This window comes from Orycteropus afer, unplaced genomic scaffold, assembly GCF_000298275.1.
Source record: "Orycteropus afer afer isolate SDZICR_OR568_19922 unplaced genomic scaffold, OryAfe1.0 scaffold00016, whole genome shotgun sequence".
NCBI classification, from domain to species: domain Eukaryota; kingdom Metazoa; phylum Chordata; class Mammalia; order Tubulidentata; family Orycteropodidae; genus Orycteropus; species Orycteropus afer.
In genome coordinates this window covers 5,597,177-5,615,027 of record NW_006921603.1, presented here as the reverse complement: position 1 = coordinate 5,615,027, position 17,851 = coordinate 5,597,177, and the positions used below count along the sequence as shown (strand labels likewise).

At 38.5% G+C, this 17,851-nt stretch overlaps 1 protein-coding gene across 1 annotated transcript in view; it reads left to right on the top strand.

The window, feature by feature from the left end:
- The window catches only part of SLC16A9 (solute carrier family 16 member 9), a 43,853-nt gene that overhangs the window by 10,725 nt on the left and 15,277 nt on the right, over nt 1-17,851 (top strand). The window contains exon 2 of the mRNA XM_007958923.2: nt 8,533-8,676. Coding sequence (XP_007957114.1) covers nt 8,533-8,676 — 144 coding nt within the window. The remainder of the gene's footprint in view (nt 1-8,532; nt 8,677-17,851) is intronic.

The window sequence follows — 17,851 nt, the reverse complement described above, 5'->3', positions numbered from 1 at the left end:
ATAGCATGGATTGTGGGGCTGGCGCGGGATCGGGCAGTGTTTCGTTCTGCTGTGCATGGGGTCGCTATGAGTCGGAAACGACTCGACTGCACTTAACAACAACAACAACAAATCATATAAGAATTACAAACTAGAAAATGTTTCTGTGTTTCTGTTTCTTCCATTTAAAATGCCATTCCATCTTTTATCTGTATAACCATACTCAAGGCCCAGTTCAAGTCTCAGTTCTCTGACCCACAGTGAGTGATCCCCCTCTTCTGAAATACCAAAACACATTGGCTAAAGTCTTTTGTTTCTTTGTGGTCTGGACCTTTTTCTTTTGATGCTTATTGCCTGTGGCCTTGGGTTTTAGTTTTTTGTGGTTTTTTTACAGATTTTTAAAAAATTATTTTATTTTGCTGTTGTTGTTGAGCATGTACACGGTAGAATATACAACAGTTCAACTTTAGTTTAATTCTTGATGTGGGTTGTTTGCCTTCCAAACTAGGTGTAGAGTTTTCTTTGTGTACTCCATGGCATCTAACGTAAGAGACTCTAGCACTGTACTGTTTTAATACAATAGCTGCTAGCCACATGTGACTATGGGGTACTTGAAATGTGGTTGATCTGAGCTGGAATATGGTCTAAGTATAAAATCTACACTGGCTTTCAAAGACTTAAACCAAAAACCCACTGTCATTGAGTCGAGTCTGACTCATTGTGACCCCCATTGTGTTTCTGAGGCAATAAAGCTTTATGGAAGTAGATTGCTCCATCTTCCTTCTGGGGAGTGGCTGATGGGTTTGAACCTCCAACCTTCTGGTTAGTAGTCAGATACCTTAGGCACTGCATTGCTAGCGGTCCTTTCAAAAAAAGAAAAAAAAAGATGTATAAAATATCTCGTTAGTGATATTAAAATATTGAATATAGGAGATTATATAAAATGTATTAAAATTAATTTCATGTCTTTTATTTTTCTAATGTGGCTACTAGAAAATTAAAACTTCCACATGTGACTAGCATTTATTACTTGTTATATTTCTATTTTACAGAAGTTCTCTAGTGGGTACTTGCTTGGTAAATAGTGAAAGAATTAGAGGGTCAGATAGTCACTTTTTTAAAAACAAAATGCAGACATAATATAATGTTACTTAGATGCTTTTTAACTTTAAGAAAAATGTTTTCTTCCTCTGCACTTATTTTATAAGCTAACATAAATTTAGCTCTGTTCCTTCCTTCTAAATTACCCTGAAGAGCTAATGGAAACAATTTACTTAGAGATCTTTCTGATTTCCTTAGAAGCAATTCATTCTGCTCATTTCTCTAATTCACGCGCAATCATAACAAAACACTTTCCCAGAGTTTTCATTTTCATTTCCCTTATTGGCTGAAAAATTATGTCAGTCTGATTGGAGATGATTATTAACTAAGTAGTTTTGTTTTCTTTTGTACTTCAAGGGGTTACAGTCCTCAAAATCCCATTCTGATCCTCCTTTTTTCACTCCTTCTCGCTTTGGTTTATAGAGATACCTGCTTTTCCCGACCTGTAAGTTCCTACCTTTTTTTGTTTTTGAGTGAATGTGTCAGCACTATGCTAAAAGTGTAGCCAGATCACACTGTGTCAGGAGGTAGAATTCCTTTTAAGAGCCATGGGCACTACCTAGAAAGGACAGAACTATTCACTTTCCAGTGCCCCACACTGCCATCTGTCATCCTTAGGCCATTCTTACATGCTTACTGCCAGGTCTGTTGCTTAACAGTTCAGCCCATGATTTTTTTTTTTTTTTTTTGGTTACCCTTTCCCTGTGTCCTTCTTGCCTATGCATTCCTGCCTCCCTTCCTTTTTCCCTGTGCAAATACTGCCCTTTTGATTTCCCATGACTGATTGTCCTAGAGCCCATGATTTTCAGTTCAATCAACTAGTCAAGATTAACCTCCCAAACAGAAAGCATTTGGTAATACTGGCTTCCAAATACTGATGCCAATAATAGTAATAATTCCCAAAGGCCAATACATAGACAACTGTAAGGTAAAGGATAAATTTTCACTGAAGGAAGAATGACTATAAAGGCAATGATAGTTGTGCTGTGTGTGTGCATGAGGTTCTCATTGTTTTCTTATTGTCTTACACTTCATTCTGAAATTACGCCTTTCACTATTTTCTTATTAAAATATTCCTTTTTTTTTGAAATGGTGGTGATAATAGATGGTTATTACATTTTGTAAGAAGTCCTCTTATTAAAGTTAAAAATTAGCATCCACACAATGAAACCCTTGTATTGTTGTTATGTGCCCTCAAGTTGGACCCGACTCATAGCGACTCCTCCTTGGGTTTCCGAGGCGGTATCACTATGGAAGTACATTGCCTCATCTTTCTTCCGAGGAGTGGCTGGTGGGTTTGAACCACCAGCCTTCTGGTTAGCAGTCAAGTGCCTTAGGCACTATGCTACCAGACCTCCTGATGAAACCCTACCCTCCTTTTATTTCAAAGTTTTACAAATTCTGAAGTGGGAATAACTTTTTCATCGTGAAAGTTTACCAGCTTTTGTTCCAAATGTCTCTTGTACAAAATGACAAACTGGCAGCATCATAAGAAATCTCCCCCAAGAGTAGTACTTTGATTTAATTTCTGTCCAGCTGGAGAGAAATATCCAGTTTATCATCATGAAGAACTTGCATATTATTGAAAGAAAGGAAGTTGCCATTGAGCTGACTCAGCCTTCTATCTACCTTGTGTGTTTCAGAGTAGAACTGTGTTCCATAGTGTTTTTAATGGCTGTGATCTTTTAGAAGTAGATTGCCAGGCCTTTCTTCTGAGGCACCTCTGGATAGAGTTGAACAGCCAAACTTTCTGTTAGTAACCCAATGCTTAACTGTTTACATCATCCATTGACTTCTTGCATGTTATTACAAAGAGCTAAACACATAAATGTGGCACATGTTTTATAGATTGTAACTTTTTGGTTCCCTTCAGTTATACTTTACCCTAATGATTACTGACTAAATATAGGATTACCAGAACCAAATATGGGACTATTGTGGTTTAAATCAGGAATCTACAAGTATCTTGGTTCTAAGTATGAGAGTAAAAGAATTCATTCTAAAATTTTAAATACCAAAATAAGAGTAAGTATTACGTTTTCATTGCCCTCTCAATCTGTAAGATACTAACAAAAGTATATTGGTATTCTTTACTAATATTTTTATTTCTAGGAGAAAATTAAATTACAGTATCTGTGGTAGTTAAGGTTATGTGTCAATTTGCCTGGGCCTGGTTTTTCAGTGGCTAGGCAGCTGCGTGTAGTTATTCCCCATGAGGAGACTGTTAATAAACTCCTGGTGGAATCTACTGTGAGCAGCTGAGTAGCTGCCTTAGGGATGTGGTCTGCTTCCTGTATATAAGGAGACAGCTTTGAGAAAGGTCTTAAGCTTCTTGGCACATTTGGATCCTGCATTTGGCTGAGTCATCATTGCCATGTTGTCTGCCAGTCTTAGAACTGTTTCTGGACTTGAACCAGTGGCCTGCTGTGTTGCTTGATAATCATTGGATTGTGCTATTTTACTCATTGACCTTGGGTTTGTCAGCCATAGCAGCCAGCAGCTGCCTTAGTGGAGATGCCTCCAGCTTCATTGGACCGGGAGCAAAGAGGCAGAGCTGAAGCCCAAGATGGAGGGGCCTTCACCCAGCATCTAGAGCTGGCACTTTGAAGTTGGACTTCTAGCCTCCAAAACTGCAAGAAAATAAATCCCTATTTGTGACAGTTATCCACTTATGATATTTCTCTTAGAGCGGAACTAGGGGACCAAAACAGTATCCATTGAAATACTTCTCTGCCCTGTCATTGATTAGTTATGGATTCCTGGTCAAGTCACATGATGTTTCTGAGTGCTAATTTCATCATTTAAAAAATGAGGTGTCTGGATCATTTCCAAGGACTCTTTCAACTCTTAAATTTTTGACTGATCTCTGATATCAAGATATTTTCCTCTAAGTAAGCAGCAGATGGCAGTGTGAAATCAGACTATTTTAAAAGGCAGCTTTCAATGTATTTGAAAATCTGTCAAAGCATTTCTGATAATTTGTTCTTAATGCTTAATTTTTTATAAAAGAATTATGTGTCAGGCTGTGGTGGTTAAGTTTGTGTGTCAACTTGGCTGGGCCTGGTTGAGTGGCTGGGCAGCTGGCTGTAGTATTTCCCATGATGAGACTGATAATCAATCCATGGTGGAATCTACTGGGAGAGCTGAGTAACTGCCTTTCAGTATGTGGTCCACTTCCTGTATATAAGGGACAGCTTTGGGAATGGTCTCTAGCTTATGGTACACTTGGACCCTGCATGTAGCCATGTCATTGTTCAGCAGCCTGCCATGCTCAGCTGACCTTGGGACTTAGAGCGGACTTGAATTAATGGCCAGCCGTGTGGTTTGGTAACACCGGGACTGTGCCATTTTATTTGTCGACCTTGGGCTTATTAGCCTCAGCAGCCAGTAGATGCCTGAGTGAAAAGATGCCTCTAGCTTCAGTGGGCCAGGAGCAAGAGGCAGAGCTGAAGCCCAAGGTCGAGGGGCTTTCACACAGCCCCTAGCGCCTGGCACTTTGAACTGGGACTTCTAGCCTCACAAAGTGTAAGAGAATAAACTCCTGTTTGTTAAGGCCATCCCATTTGTGGTATATTCCTGTCAGAGTGGCAGTAGGTAACCAGAACACAGGCAAAAAAGATTTTAAGAATTTATCACATAATTGATAATTAGATTATGGTGAAACCTGTGAGAGCTAGAACTCGATAGGATGCCTTGATTTTCTGGGTCTCGCAAGTTTTCTGCTTTTGACAAGGTACACCCTTACCACTATTCTGTCACCTGTTTTACTGGAAAATATGAGTGTTTCTTCTCTGACAGGTTTCCACCTTACATCCAAAAACCAAACTCACTGCTGTCAAGTTGGATCCAACTCAAAACAACCCCTCCTTGGGTTTCCGAGGCAGTATCACTATGGAAATAGATAGCCCAGTCTTCCTTCCAAGGAGTAGCTGGTGGGTTTGAACCTCCAGCCTTCTGGTTAACCCTCAAATGCCTTAGGCACTACGCCACCCTTGTTCCCTCCGCCTTACAAAGGTACTGGCTTTTGTAGGTTTTAATGTATATATTTAATAAAACAGTGGTTCTGGTTCACATGCTACGCAAATGATTTGCTCTTGCCAATCCATGGGTTTCCTCATGGATTTAATAGGCATTAAGGAGTATAGATTTTAGGTCCTCCTAACACTTGAATATTGTAAAGTATATCAGTAAAAATCTCTTCTTTAAATTCCATTGTGCCTGTTAATTTCGTAAACACTCTCACTGCCAATGAAATTTGATCAACAACAGAAAAAGGTCATGCCTTTATGATATCAGACATTCATTTATGAAATTTGACTCCTAAAATCATCTCTGATTTTGAGGTGAGTAAGCAGTTCTTACTGGGTGTATAGACATTCCAGCTATTGGATGACAATTTTGGTCTTCCAAATGGGTTTTCCTTTTGAAACACTGCCGTGTTTTTTTCTCTCTGTTAATCATATAAACATGTCAGTACTGGCTTAGACAAGAGGACCTGAAGACGTCAGGGCAGAAATGTAGGGGAGCCATAGGTATTGAGAATTGTGTGGTTGCTCAGTGCTTATAACCTTGTTTTAATGTGCTTAGGAGATTCTATAGTGTTGGAAACAGTGTTGGGCTTGGGGCCTAATTCTGGCTCTGCCACTTACTCATAGAAGATTGTGGATGGATTATATCATTTCTCAATTCCAGCCTACTTCAAAAAAATGTATTGACATAAAAGATGTGTACAGCAAGAAGGAAAGTATCATTAAAAGTATAAAAACAAACTCACGGCCATTGAGTCAGTTCTGACTCATAGTGACCCCCTTTGGGTTTCTGAGGTGGTAAATCTTTACCATTCCATGGAAGGAAGACTGGGCAATCTATTTCCATAAAGATTTTGCTGTACACATGCTTTACATCAATGAATTTTTCTTCTACTGAGTGTGCTTTTTAGAAATTGGAGATAATTTGGATAAGGCATCTTTAAGATTGTTGTCAGTTCAACAAAGGCATACTTGTCTTTGCTTCTGATTCTAAATCCTGCGCTTTCCCTCTACCTGGCTGATACTAGCTATGGGCTTGGACAACCTCTCTGAGCTTCAGTTTCCTTCATGTAAAATAAGATTATACGGCTGAATAATCCTAATGGGTTTTATATCTAATATGCTAAGCTCTGTAGTTTTGGGTGCTTTCAAAGTGCAGGGTTAGTGGGTTAGAATTTCACTGTTGCTTATGCATAAAACACTGAGTATTGCCTGATAGCCTAGTGCCTAAGGCACTTGACTGCTAACCAGAAGGCTGGCAGTTCAAAGCCACCAGCCATTCCATGGAAGGAAGGTTGGACAATCTACTTCCATAGTGATACTGCCTCAGAAACCCAAGGAGGGGTTGCTATGAGTCGGATCCAACTCGACAGCACATAACAACAACAACAAGGTATAGAACTTTAGTAGTGTCCTATATGTAGTGGATAAGGCATCTAGTTGGTAACCAGAACGTCAGCAGTTCAAACCCACCAGCCACTCCATGGAAGAAAGATGGGGCGATTTACTTCAGTAAAGATTTACAGCCTTGGAAACCTAATGGGGATCGGAATCGACTCAATGGCAGTGAGTTTGGTTTTTTGGTTTATAGGACTGACAAAGAGGCAGGGAGGCTGCATCTTCTGACCTCCTCTAACCCCACAAGAGGAAGACAGAATCACCATCAGTAGCCCAAGGCCTATTCCTGCGAGGCCAGACATGCTGCCTCCCTCCAGCCTTTTCACCAACCCTGACATCAACCGTTCCTCCCACAGCACTCACCACCTTTCTGCTGGGTTCAATAATTCACTGCAGTGGCCACACAGAACTCACAGATTATGGGGTTTATTAGGGAAGCACCAGACTACAATTCAAGTTCAGGAAAAATGCTCAGTCTCTTTCATCCCGCTGTCTCTCAGCCAACAGTCTCAGCCACTCTCCCAGCAGTTCGTGTCTCTCGGTGCCTCTCTTAGCAATGCGTGTCTCCTGCGTCTCTTTCCCAGCAGCACATGTCTCCCAGGAGCACATGTCTCTCGGAAGCGTGTGCTCTCAGGAGTGTGTTTCTCTCAGCAGCATGTCCTTTTCAGCCAGCAGTCAGAGAGCCTTCTTCTGCCTATAGGAGGCCTCGTTTTGAGCCTGGCAGATTAGCCAAACTAACCAATCATCACATCAGAATTCTAAGCACCTGAGAGAGAGTGAACTTCCTAGAACATTGCTTTGTGCCACTCCCAACAGAAATACCCCAGGTGGATAACTTGTCGATAACTTTTACAATCAGGAGCTCCTCAGTTGCTCACGGCAAATTCCACCGGAGTTTTCAAAGACTTATGGCTAGAAAAGCAATACCAAGTAATTTACTACACTGCAATAGGTCACTATGAGCTGGAACTGACTCTATGGCAACTGGTATTATGCTAGAACAGGTCCCAGTAGTGGGTATCTTTACCAGTACAGTATTGCTGACAGACCCATTCGTGGATTGATAAGATGCACTTCCATTTGGCCTCACCTCTAAGCCAAAATTCTCTAGGCAGAGAGTAGCAACCTCTCCCCTATCTCACCTCTATACAGGATTGCTGTTGATTTTAATTCCATTATTCACCAATTACATGATGGGTTTTGGCAGGGAAAGAGCTCTGAGTAGGAAAGATGTATGAAACATACTAGGAGACATGTTTCTCAGAAAAATGTAGTGGTTATAGGGTGGATTCAGGGAGCTCTGGTGGTTAAAGCATTTGGCTGCTAACCAAAATGTCAGTGATTCCAAATGAAGTAGTCTGCTTCCATAGGGATTAAAAGCTTTGGAAACGAAACGCTATGGTGTAGTTGTATTCTGTCCTATAGGGCCACTATGAGTCAGAATGGTTTAGATGACAATGAGGGTGGGAGGATGGGTTCAGGAGCCAAACAGCGTCTGTTTTCATGTCTTCTAATAATCCTCTGGTTACTGTTGATGCTTCTCCTACTATCATGAAAAGTTAGCATTGGTTGGACACTTACTTGTACCAGGCCTTGTGAAAAGCTTTATATTCATGATTTTAATTGTCCTCTCAGTAACACTATGAGGTGAATACTATTATTCCAATTTTCAGTGAGGAACTGAGGCATAGAGAGATTAAACAAATTGCTTGAGATCAAACAGCTAGAAGTGATAGAACTAAAATTTGATAAAAAAATGTTTGACTCCAAAGTCTCCATTCCTTAACTATATGATCTTACCATCCTGAAACTTTAATTTCCTCATCAAGATAATGGGGAAAACAATGCTATCTGTTGCAAAGTTTCTAAAATAGTATGTAGTACATGGAAATATTCAGTGGATGCTTATATTTTTGTTGTTGTTTTATGATGCAAAGTATCATTTTAAACTTATGATGAAACGGATCATATTATGCCAGAAAAGAGGTTACCATTGAGTAAGTGAAGGTTTCATTTGTGTTTTTAGGTCCTGTCTGCAGCCTCTGTGTCTCATCTTTTGGAGCAAGACCTGTCACCATCTTCAGTGGCTTCCTGGTGGCTGGCGGTCTGATGTTGAGCAGTTTTGCTCCTAATATCTATTTTCTGCTTTTTTCCTATGGAATTGTTGTAGGTAAGGAATCTGGCCACTGTAACTATTTTAATCATTAAGAGTTAAATGTCATTCCACTAGTGTCAGTTTTGTTGTTCAGTTAATATTATGAGTGAAAATTCTCATTAATAATTTACTTTCATGGCCACTTCACCCAAAATTGATTGCCCACTGAATCAAAATGTTTTAAAAGATAAATGCATTTTAACACTCCACACTGTCCTTTCTTGCAAGACTCAGGAAGGTTTTTCATTTTAATGCTTGTCTCTCCAAAAAGAAAAAAAAAACCCAAACTACTGCTATCAAGTCGGATCCAACCTATAGCACCACCTCCTTGGGTTTCTGAGGCTGTATCACTACAAAAGTAGATTGTCTAATCTTTCTTCTGAGGAGTGGTTGGTGGGTTTGAACCACCAGCCTTCTGGTTAGCAGTCAAAAAATGCCTTAGTCACCATGCCACCAGAGAAAGGAAAAGGGAGAGGAGGAGCACAAATTTAGATGTTAGAATGTTCTTCTGAGTTAAGAAGTAGTTTCTTTTAAATTGTGTGGCTAAGCTTTATTGGGTGGCTCAGCGGTTAAGTGCTCAGGTGCTAACCTAAAGGTTGGTTGTTCTAACCCATCAGTCACTCCCTGGGAGAAGCATTGACAATCTGCTTCTATAAAGATGACAGCATTGGAAACCATACGGGGCAGTTCTACTCTGTCCTAGAGACAGAATCAACTCGATGGCACACAACAGCACTAACAAGCTCTGTTGAATTGTTCATGTCCCAAATGACCTGTGTTCACAGCTTCCATTATCATAGCCCAAATAAAAAAATCACAACTAAGGGCAGATTTTTTTTTTTCAGTTATAAATGGATTTTATTGAGTTTAGTTTTATAGTCTAAGACTAGTACATCATAATAACTATTTTTGAGCTTATAAAATACTCATAAAACTTAAGTATAACTTTTGTTATGATTCACTCATGGCACAGACATCAACTGGCCATGTCATTTATCGTTGAAAAATGTATAGCATGAGAGCACGGTTCATGATCTGGCTAATAGTTTATTGGTTTCTTGTGTTTATTCTTCTTTCTGTTTGTCTCCAGTTACTCATCACTCTCTCTGAGAAATATTAAAGTCTTGGCTGGGCCACTTAGCAATTTATAGTATGAGACGCCTACAGTAGCACCACATGTGATTTTCACCATTGATTCTTCTTTTTTTAATAATATTTTATTATGTTTAAAGTTAAAGTTTACATAGCAAATTAGATTCCCATTTAACAATTTCTACACAAATTATTCAGTGATACTGGTTTCATTTTTCACCATGTGTCATTATGCTCTTTCATTCTATTCTGCTTATACCATTTCCAGTTCTCTAGTTTCCCTGCCCCCTTACTTTCTCATCTTTGCTTTAGAATAATATAATAATATAAGAGACCATTTGGTCTCTTATAGATGATTTGGTTTCTTATAGATGCTTTTTTAGAAGAAGCTTATAAAAAGTGACCTCAAAGGATAATTTTGGTTTGTGGTTTGAAGGGTAGTTCAGGGTGATAGTCTTGGGGAATAGTCTCAACCAGTCAAGTAAGTCTGGACTTTTTAAGAATTTGAATTATGTTCCACATTTTCTTCAATTGTATCAGGATCCATTCATTGTAATCCTGATCAGAATGGTCATAGTGATAGCTGGGCACCATCTAGTTCTGGTTCTCAGGGTAGGTGAGGCTGTAGTTTGTGTAGACATTAGCTCTGTAGACTACTTTCTTTTCTGAATCTTTGGTTTCCTTCTTTCTCTTTTGTTCTGGATGAATAAAGAACTGCCCTGTATGGTTTCCAATGCTGTCTTCTTTTTAGAAGCAGATTGTCAATGCTTCTCCCAGGGAGTGACTGATGGGTTAGAACCACCAACCTTTAGGTTAGCACCTGAGCACTTAACCGCTGAGCCACCCAATAAAGCTTAGCCACATAATTTAAAAGAAACTACTTCTTAACTCAGAAGAACATTCTAACATCTAAATTTGTGCTCCTCCTCTCCCTTTTCCTTGAACTATTTTATGCCAGTTAACTGAGTTGTCCTAAGAGACTATGGTCTTAAACCCAGAAAACCAATCTTGCAAGGTATTTGTTTATGTCTGAGAAGTATCCATAACTGTGTCCACTATGTAGTTTATTATATATATGGATATACATGCATACACACATATACTTGTATCTACATATGGCTATAGATACTTCTTCTGTGCATAGATATGTACCCATATGTTTGTACTCTTGTGTATATATGCCTATATACATATTTTTATAATCATACATATACATATTGGTTGTTGGTGTTGTTGCAAAGTTATATTTGTTATATCCCATATAATGTCATTTTTCTCTTGTGCACATCTTAATGACTTCATTTACCTTGGTCAAACTTTGTACACTTCACCCACACCTTTCCATCACCAAAAATAACAAGTGTCTACTATCTTGAGAGTGCTTCCTTCTCTCCACCTCCCCATCCCACTATGCATGTTGGTTTCTCTCTGTCTCAATATATATATTCTTCTTATAAAATTGTGATCATGTGACATTTGTTCTTCAAGTAGTGGATTCTGGGTCAGAAAACAGGCTTATACTCTGAAGAATGCCATTATTCTGGTTTGGCAATAGGTTCTGAATCCTAGTCATGGGAGAAAACTGTCTGCACACAGAGGGAGTATTAGACTTTGGGTCAGGAGGTCTGACCCAAACTTGAGCAAACTTAAGCAAACCTCTTGAGCATGAACTTGAGCAAACCTCTTACATTTGTCCATGAATGATTATCCCCTCCTCTGTGAAAGTAGGTTCTCACATCAGTGTTGTGAGGACTAAATACAGTTAAGTCTATAAAAATAAGCAGCAAAAAACCAAACAAATAAACGAGTTGAGTTAGATTTCATTTAATAATAATGATACACTTCACCTTGATAATCATTGAAGCCCTGTGAACTACTCTTTGCTTCTTTGTGGTCTTATTTTTTCTTAGGCTCATAGTATGAGTCTCATGGAATATTTATGGAAATAATAAATAGTATAATAAAGAACACTTTGATTCTGTTAGCAATTGAAGTAGAGAGCTCAATTGAAAAGGAAGTGATAACAAATTATTATACATTCTAAACTTATTCTCCTTTTTGTATTATAAATTCTTAAAAAACATAAAAGATTAAGACGAATGGTAACATTCCCTGAGCCCCTGTGTTCTGCAGAGTCTTATCCTAAGATAAGGACTTACATTTGTTTGGAATGAACTAGATGGTCTCTTAAGATAGACAGTATGGCATAGGGAAGGAGCAAGCACTAACAGATTCTGGGGTTGGACCTTGTGGATTAATTTTATCTAATCCATTCACCTACTGTGTGACCTTAGACAAATTATTTAATTTATTTTTTCTCATTTGTAAACTGAGCATAGTAATAGTATCTACTTTATAAGTTTTGTGAAGATAAAATTAGAAAATGCAGTAAACATTAGCTAGAACCACATTATTAGTGGTTCAGTGACCTTGGAAAATTATGCAATCTCTCTGAAATTCCATTTCTGTTTTTGATAAAATGGGACTAATATAATTTCACAGACATATTGTGACTATTCACGAGATAGCATATATAAAGAGGCATTTAGAGGTGTTTAATCTATACTTGTTTCCTTCCCTAAGTTCCTTTCTGACATCTTGGTTTAAGACCACAGCAGCCATTTTTTTTTTCCTGCAATTGAAGAAGCCCTACTGAATCAGAAATTTATATAAAATATTATAATTAATTAAAATACAAAATATCCAAAAACCCCACTAAAATGTATTAATTGGCACAATTCATTTTTACCATTTCATTGCTCTTTCAAAAAAATATCATCTTAATGCAACGACGAGTCTTTCCTCTTCCAGAGCAAAGAAGAATGAAGAAAACCAAAAATTCATGGAAACTATTAGTCCTAGAGACTAGTACACTATCTGATCTGCAGCCTATACAACTATGAGACCAGAAGAACTAGATGGTGCCCGGTTACCAATGTCAACCACTTAGAAGGGGATCTATGTAGGAGATCCTGGACAGAGAGGGAGAACAATGTAGAACAAAACTCAAAATCATTTGGGGGGGAAAAAAGAGGGGGGGAACCAGATTTGCTGGTCCCATAGAGCCTGGTGGAACCACTGAGACTATGTCCCCTAGCTGCCCTTCAGGTCTGGAATTGAACCCACACCTGTGGCTTCCAGCCAAACAAAAGACAGGCATATGAGTTGAACATTTACCTAAGATAGATACACTCCTTGGAGAGAACAATCATGGGAGAAAGAAGGGCTGCTTATGCACAGGGAGACAGCTCAGGGGGCAGCAGTGAATGGAGGGATGGACACAGGGAAGAGGTAACTATGGGGAGGAAGTGGGAGGGGAGCTATTACATTGTGGTAAACTGTGTTCACTGTCATGAGACAAAGTGTATATGAACTGCTGTATGGAAAGTGAATTTGCTCTGTAAATTTTCACCCAAATCACAATTATATATATATATATAATCTTAAAAACATATGTAGATTTTTCTTGTTATGTTTTTGCACCTGGTGTAAAATGGCAGCTTGCCAAATTTCTGGTGAGTTGAAGTCACATGGCCAGGCTTGGTAGTTCAGCCTCTTATTTTCTCAATACTAAAAAATAAAAAAACCCCACCAAACTCATTGCTATTGAGTTGGACTCATAGCGACCCCTCCTTGGGTTTCTGAGGCGGTATCAGTATGGAAGTGGATTGCCCAACCGTCCTTCTGAGGAGTCGCTGGTGGGTTTGAACCACCAGCCTTCTGGTTAGCAGTCAAATTGCCTTAGGCACTATGCCACCAGAGCTCCCATTTTCTCAATAATCTTACTAAATCAGTGTAAAGAAAGTATGGTTGGGGAACTGGGGATAAGGTGAGAAGGGCGTGGTCCAGAAATGGACCCTCAATGAATAGTTCATGCTTCTTTCAAATAATGCTGCTTTGCTTTTGCACAACTCAAAATCAATTCTTTGAGTTATCTTCAGAATACATTATTAATTGACCATCTAATCACTGTTTTCTTAATATTCCCTTCTTGATTTTTGGAAGAATTCCGTTTTCTCTTCCTTCATTTTCTTGGCAATAGCTGAATAGTCTACTGAGATCGGGAAGGGAAACAACCACTTCAGTAGACAGTTTGATTCTCCTACTATAATTATGGGAAATGAGATAAAGGGCATTTCCTGTATATTCACTTGAGCAGAGGTAGAGTTTTACAAGCTTTTTCTTTATAGTTATATCATTAAAGATGGTCTTTTGACTCTCCTAAGTGTGCAATTATAATAAGGAACTAGGATTTTCTAATTAATCTGAGGCTATGCCTACAAAATGCCTTAATACTCAGGTGAAAAGAAAAGTAAAATACCAAGATAATGGCTATTTTTTAATTTCAGGCAAAAATGCTAAATTTTTTATATTTTTTAATATCACTTAATCTTTACAACTATCTATTCTTTTTCTAATCAGAAAAAAAGCAGTAGCCAATAAAGCTATTTCTGTTTTATTATTATTATTATTATTGTGAAAATATAGTTATCACAACATTTGCCAATTCAACATTTTTCATGTATACGTTTTTCTTTTTTAACTTTTATTGTGATTTGGGTGGAAGTTCATAAAGCAAATCATTTTCTGTTCAACAATTTGTACACGTTTTGTGACATTGATTGCAGCCCCTGCAATGTAACAGCACTTCTCCGGCTTTCCCTTGTGTTATGATTTCCATTCCTCCTCCCTTCCTATCACTCCCTGCATTCTGAGCTTTATCCCTGGGCAAATGCTGCCCTTTGGATCTCGTGTGATTGAATGTTCTGAGGTGTGCAGACCGTCCTGGTGCTATTGTTCATCTTACAAGTCTGTCGTTTGGCTGAAAGTTGAGCCACGGGGATTAAGTTCAGTTCCAGGCTTGAAAGGTGTCTAAGGACTGTAGACTTAGGTGTTCCACCAGCCTCTATTAGATTAGTAAGCCTGGTCTTTTTTGTGCTTTGAGTTCCACATTTTTCTCCTCCTCTATCCAGGATGTCTTACTGTGATCCTTTTTCAGAGCACTTGGCAGTGGTAGCCGGGACCATCTGTTTCTTCCTGACACAGGGTCCTGAAGGCTGAGTTCCATTAGTCTTTTGAACTAATTGTTTCCTTACAGCTTTGACTTTCTTCACTCTTCATTGCTTTGGGACAGGGAAAGAACAATGATCGCACCTTAGATGGCCACTCACAAGCTTTCCAGACCTCAGTTACTACTCACCAAAATAAGATGTAAACGTGGTTTTGTGGACTGTGCTATGCTGATGGACCTTGATGTCCCCTGAGGCAGTGGTCCTGACCCCCCAGGCCCAGTGACTCATTCCCTCAAGGTTTTTGGTTATGACTAAGAAGTTTCATAATTTTGCCCCCTGTACAGTCTACTATATTCGTGGATGTATTTGCACATAAACCCAAATCATTGCCATTAAGTAGATTCCAACTCCTGCCAACTATATAGAACAGAGTAGAACTGCCCCACAGAGTTTCCAAGTCTGTGAATCTTTACAGAAACAGACTGCCATAGCTCTGTTTCACAGCAGTTGGTGGATTTGAACCTCTGATCTTTTGGTTAGTAATCAAGCTTTTGAATTACTACTGTACCATCAGGTCTGCTATGGATATATTTGCAGCACATATAAATACATATAGAAACAACCTCTGTCAAACCTGTATGTATTTGTGGGTATAGTCCCATTAAGGAGCTCTGGTGGTACAGTGCCTAAGGCATTTGCCTGCTAACCAGAAGGTTGGTGGTTCAAACCCACCAGCCACTCTGCGGAATGAAGACTGGGCAATCTATTTCTGTACGATTTACAGCCTCAGAAACCTAGTGGGGGTTGATATGAGTCGGCATTGACTCGATAGCAGTGGGTTTGGTTTTTTAGTAGTCCCACACCTCTTCAGCTTGGGTGTCTGTCTACATATCCACTCATAGATTATCATTATTATCCCTATTGTATATTTCCTTTCCCTTCACTCAAGTAAATATACATCTGCTCTCTAGTTTTTGATTTACCCTCCCACCTTTGTAATCTTCAAAGAATGTTACTTTCTGTGTGTAAACCTTTTTTTGATTTTTTACCTTAAGGGTCTCATACAATATTTGTCCTTTTGTGATTGATTAATTTCACTCAGCCTAATGTCCTCCAGGTTAATCCATGTTATGAGGTGTTTCACAGCTTCATTGATATTCTTTAACATTGTGTATTATTACATTGTGTTTATGTAACATAGATTGTTTGTTCGTTCCTCCATTGATAGGCACTTAGGTTGTTTCTTTCTTTTTGTTATTATAAATAATGTTACTATGAACATGGAAGCTCTGGTGGCATAGAGCCTAAGGCATTTGACTGCTAACCAGAAGGCTGTCAGTTCAAACCCACCAGCCAGTCCTTGGAAGGAAGATTGGGCAATCTACTTCCATAGAGATACTGCCTCAGAAACCCAAGGAGTGATCGCTATGAGTCGGATCTGACTCAACTGTAGTGAGTTTTTTTTTTTTTTTCTCAAATAAATATGGGTGTGCATATATCTATTTGTGTCACAGCTCTTATTTCTCTAGAATATATACCTACTAGTGGGATTGCTGGATCATAACGATATTTCCATTTCTAACTTTTTAAGACACCATACCATTTTCCACAGTGGTTGCACCATTTCACAGTCCCATCAGCAGTAGGAGGGTTCTAGTCTCTCCACACCTTCTCCAGCATTTTTTTGCTTCTGTTTTTTGGAACTTTGCTATTAATGCTGGAGTGAGATGGTATTTCATTGTTATCTTGATTTCCACATCTCTTATAGCTTATGAACTTAAGCTTTTCTTCATGTGCTTTTTGATCACCTTAATGTCTTCTTTTGTGAAGTGTCTGTTCATGTCCTCTGCCCATTTTCAATTGGATTGCTTGTCTTTCTGTTGTAAGGGTTTTTACGTTTTCTATAAATTTTAGAGATTAGTCATTGCCAATGTTTTTTTTTTTCCCCAGCCTGTATGCTCTCTTTTTACTCTTTTGGAGGTCTTTTGATGCACATAAATGTTTAACTTTTAGGAAATCCCAGTTAATTTGTCTTCTGCTGTCTGTGTATTTTTAGTTATGCTTGATAATGTATTTATGCCCTGTGTTAGTGCCCCTAAGTTTGCCTCTGTTTTTTCTTTGGTGATCTTTATGGTTTTAGGTTTTACATTTAAGTCTTTAATCCATCTCGAGTTACTTTTTGCATATGGTGAGAGATATGGATCCTGTTTCATTTTTCTGCAAATGGATATCCAGTTTTGCCCACACCATTTGATGTGATATTATCTCTTCCTTATTTAATAGGTTTTGGCCCTTCGCCGAAGATCAGCTCTCCATAGGTAGATGGGTTGACTTCTGGGTTCTCAACTCTGTTCCTTGGTCTATGTGTCTGCCGTTGTACCAATATCAGGCTGTTTTGTCTACCGTTACTATATAGTAGTTTTTAAGATTGGGGAGTGTGAGGCCTCCTACTTTGTTCTTTTTCTTTAGTAGTACTTTGCTTATGAAGAGTCTCTTTCCTTTCCATATAAATTTGATGATTAGTTTTTATATCTTTTTAAATAATGATGTTGGAATCTGGATGTGATAGCATTATGTCTATAGATCGTTTGGGGTAATACTGACATTTTCACAATTTTAAGTCATCCATGAGCATGGTATATTTTTCCTTTTATGTAGGTCTCTTTTGGTTTACTGTAGTAGTGTTTTGTACTTTTCTTTGAATAGGTCTTTTGTATCTCTGGTTAGATTTATTCCTAAGTACTTAATCTTTTGTGTGACTGTTGTAAATTGTATTGGTTTCCTGATTTCCTTTTCAGAGTTTTCATTGTTACTGTAAAAGAATCTTACTGGGTTTTATATGTTTATCTTGTACCCTACCACTTTGCTGAGACCTACTATTAGTTCTAGTAGTTTTCTTGTTAGGTCTCTGGTAATTTTTTATGTATAGGGTCATATCAAATAGAGATAGTTTTACTTGTTTTGTCTTTTTTCTTTTACCAATTTGAATGCCTTTTTTTCCCCTTTCTTGTCTTATTGCTCAGGCTAGGATTTCTAATACAATATTGAACAGGGTGATGATAAAGGACATCCTTTTTTTTTTTTTT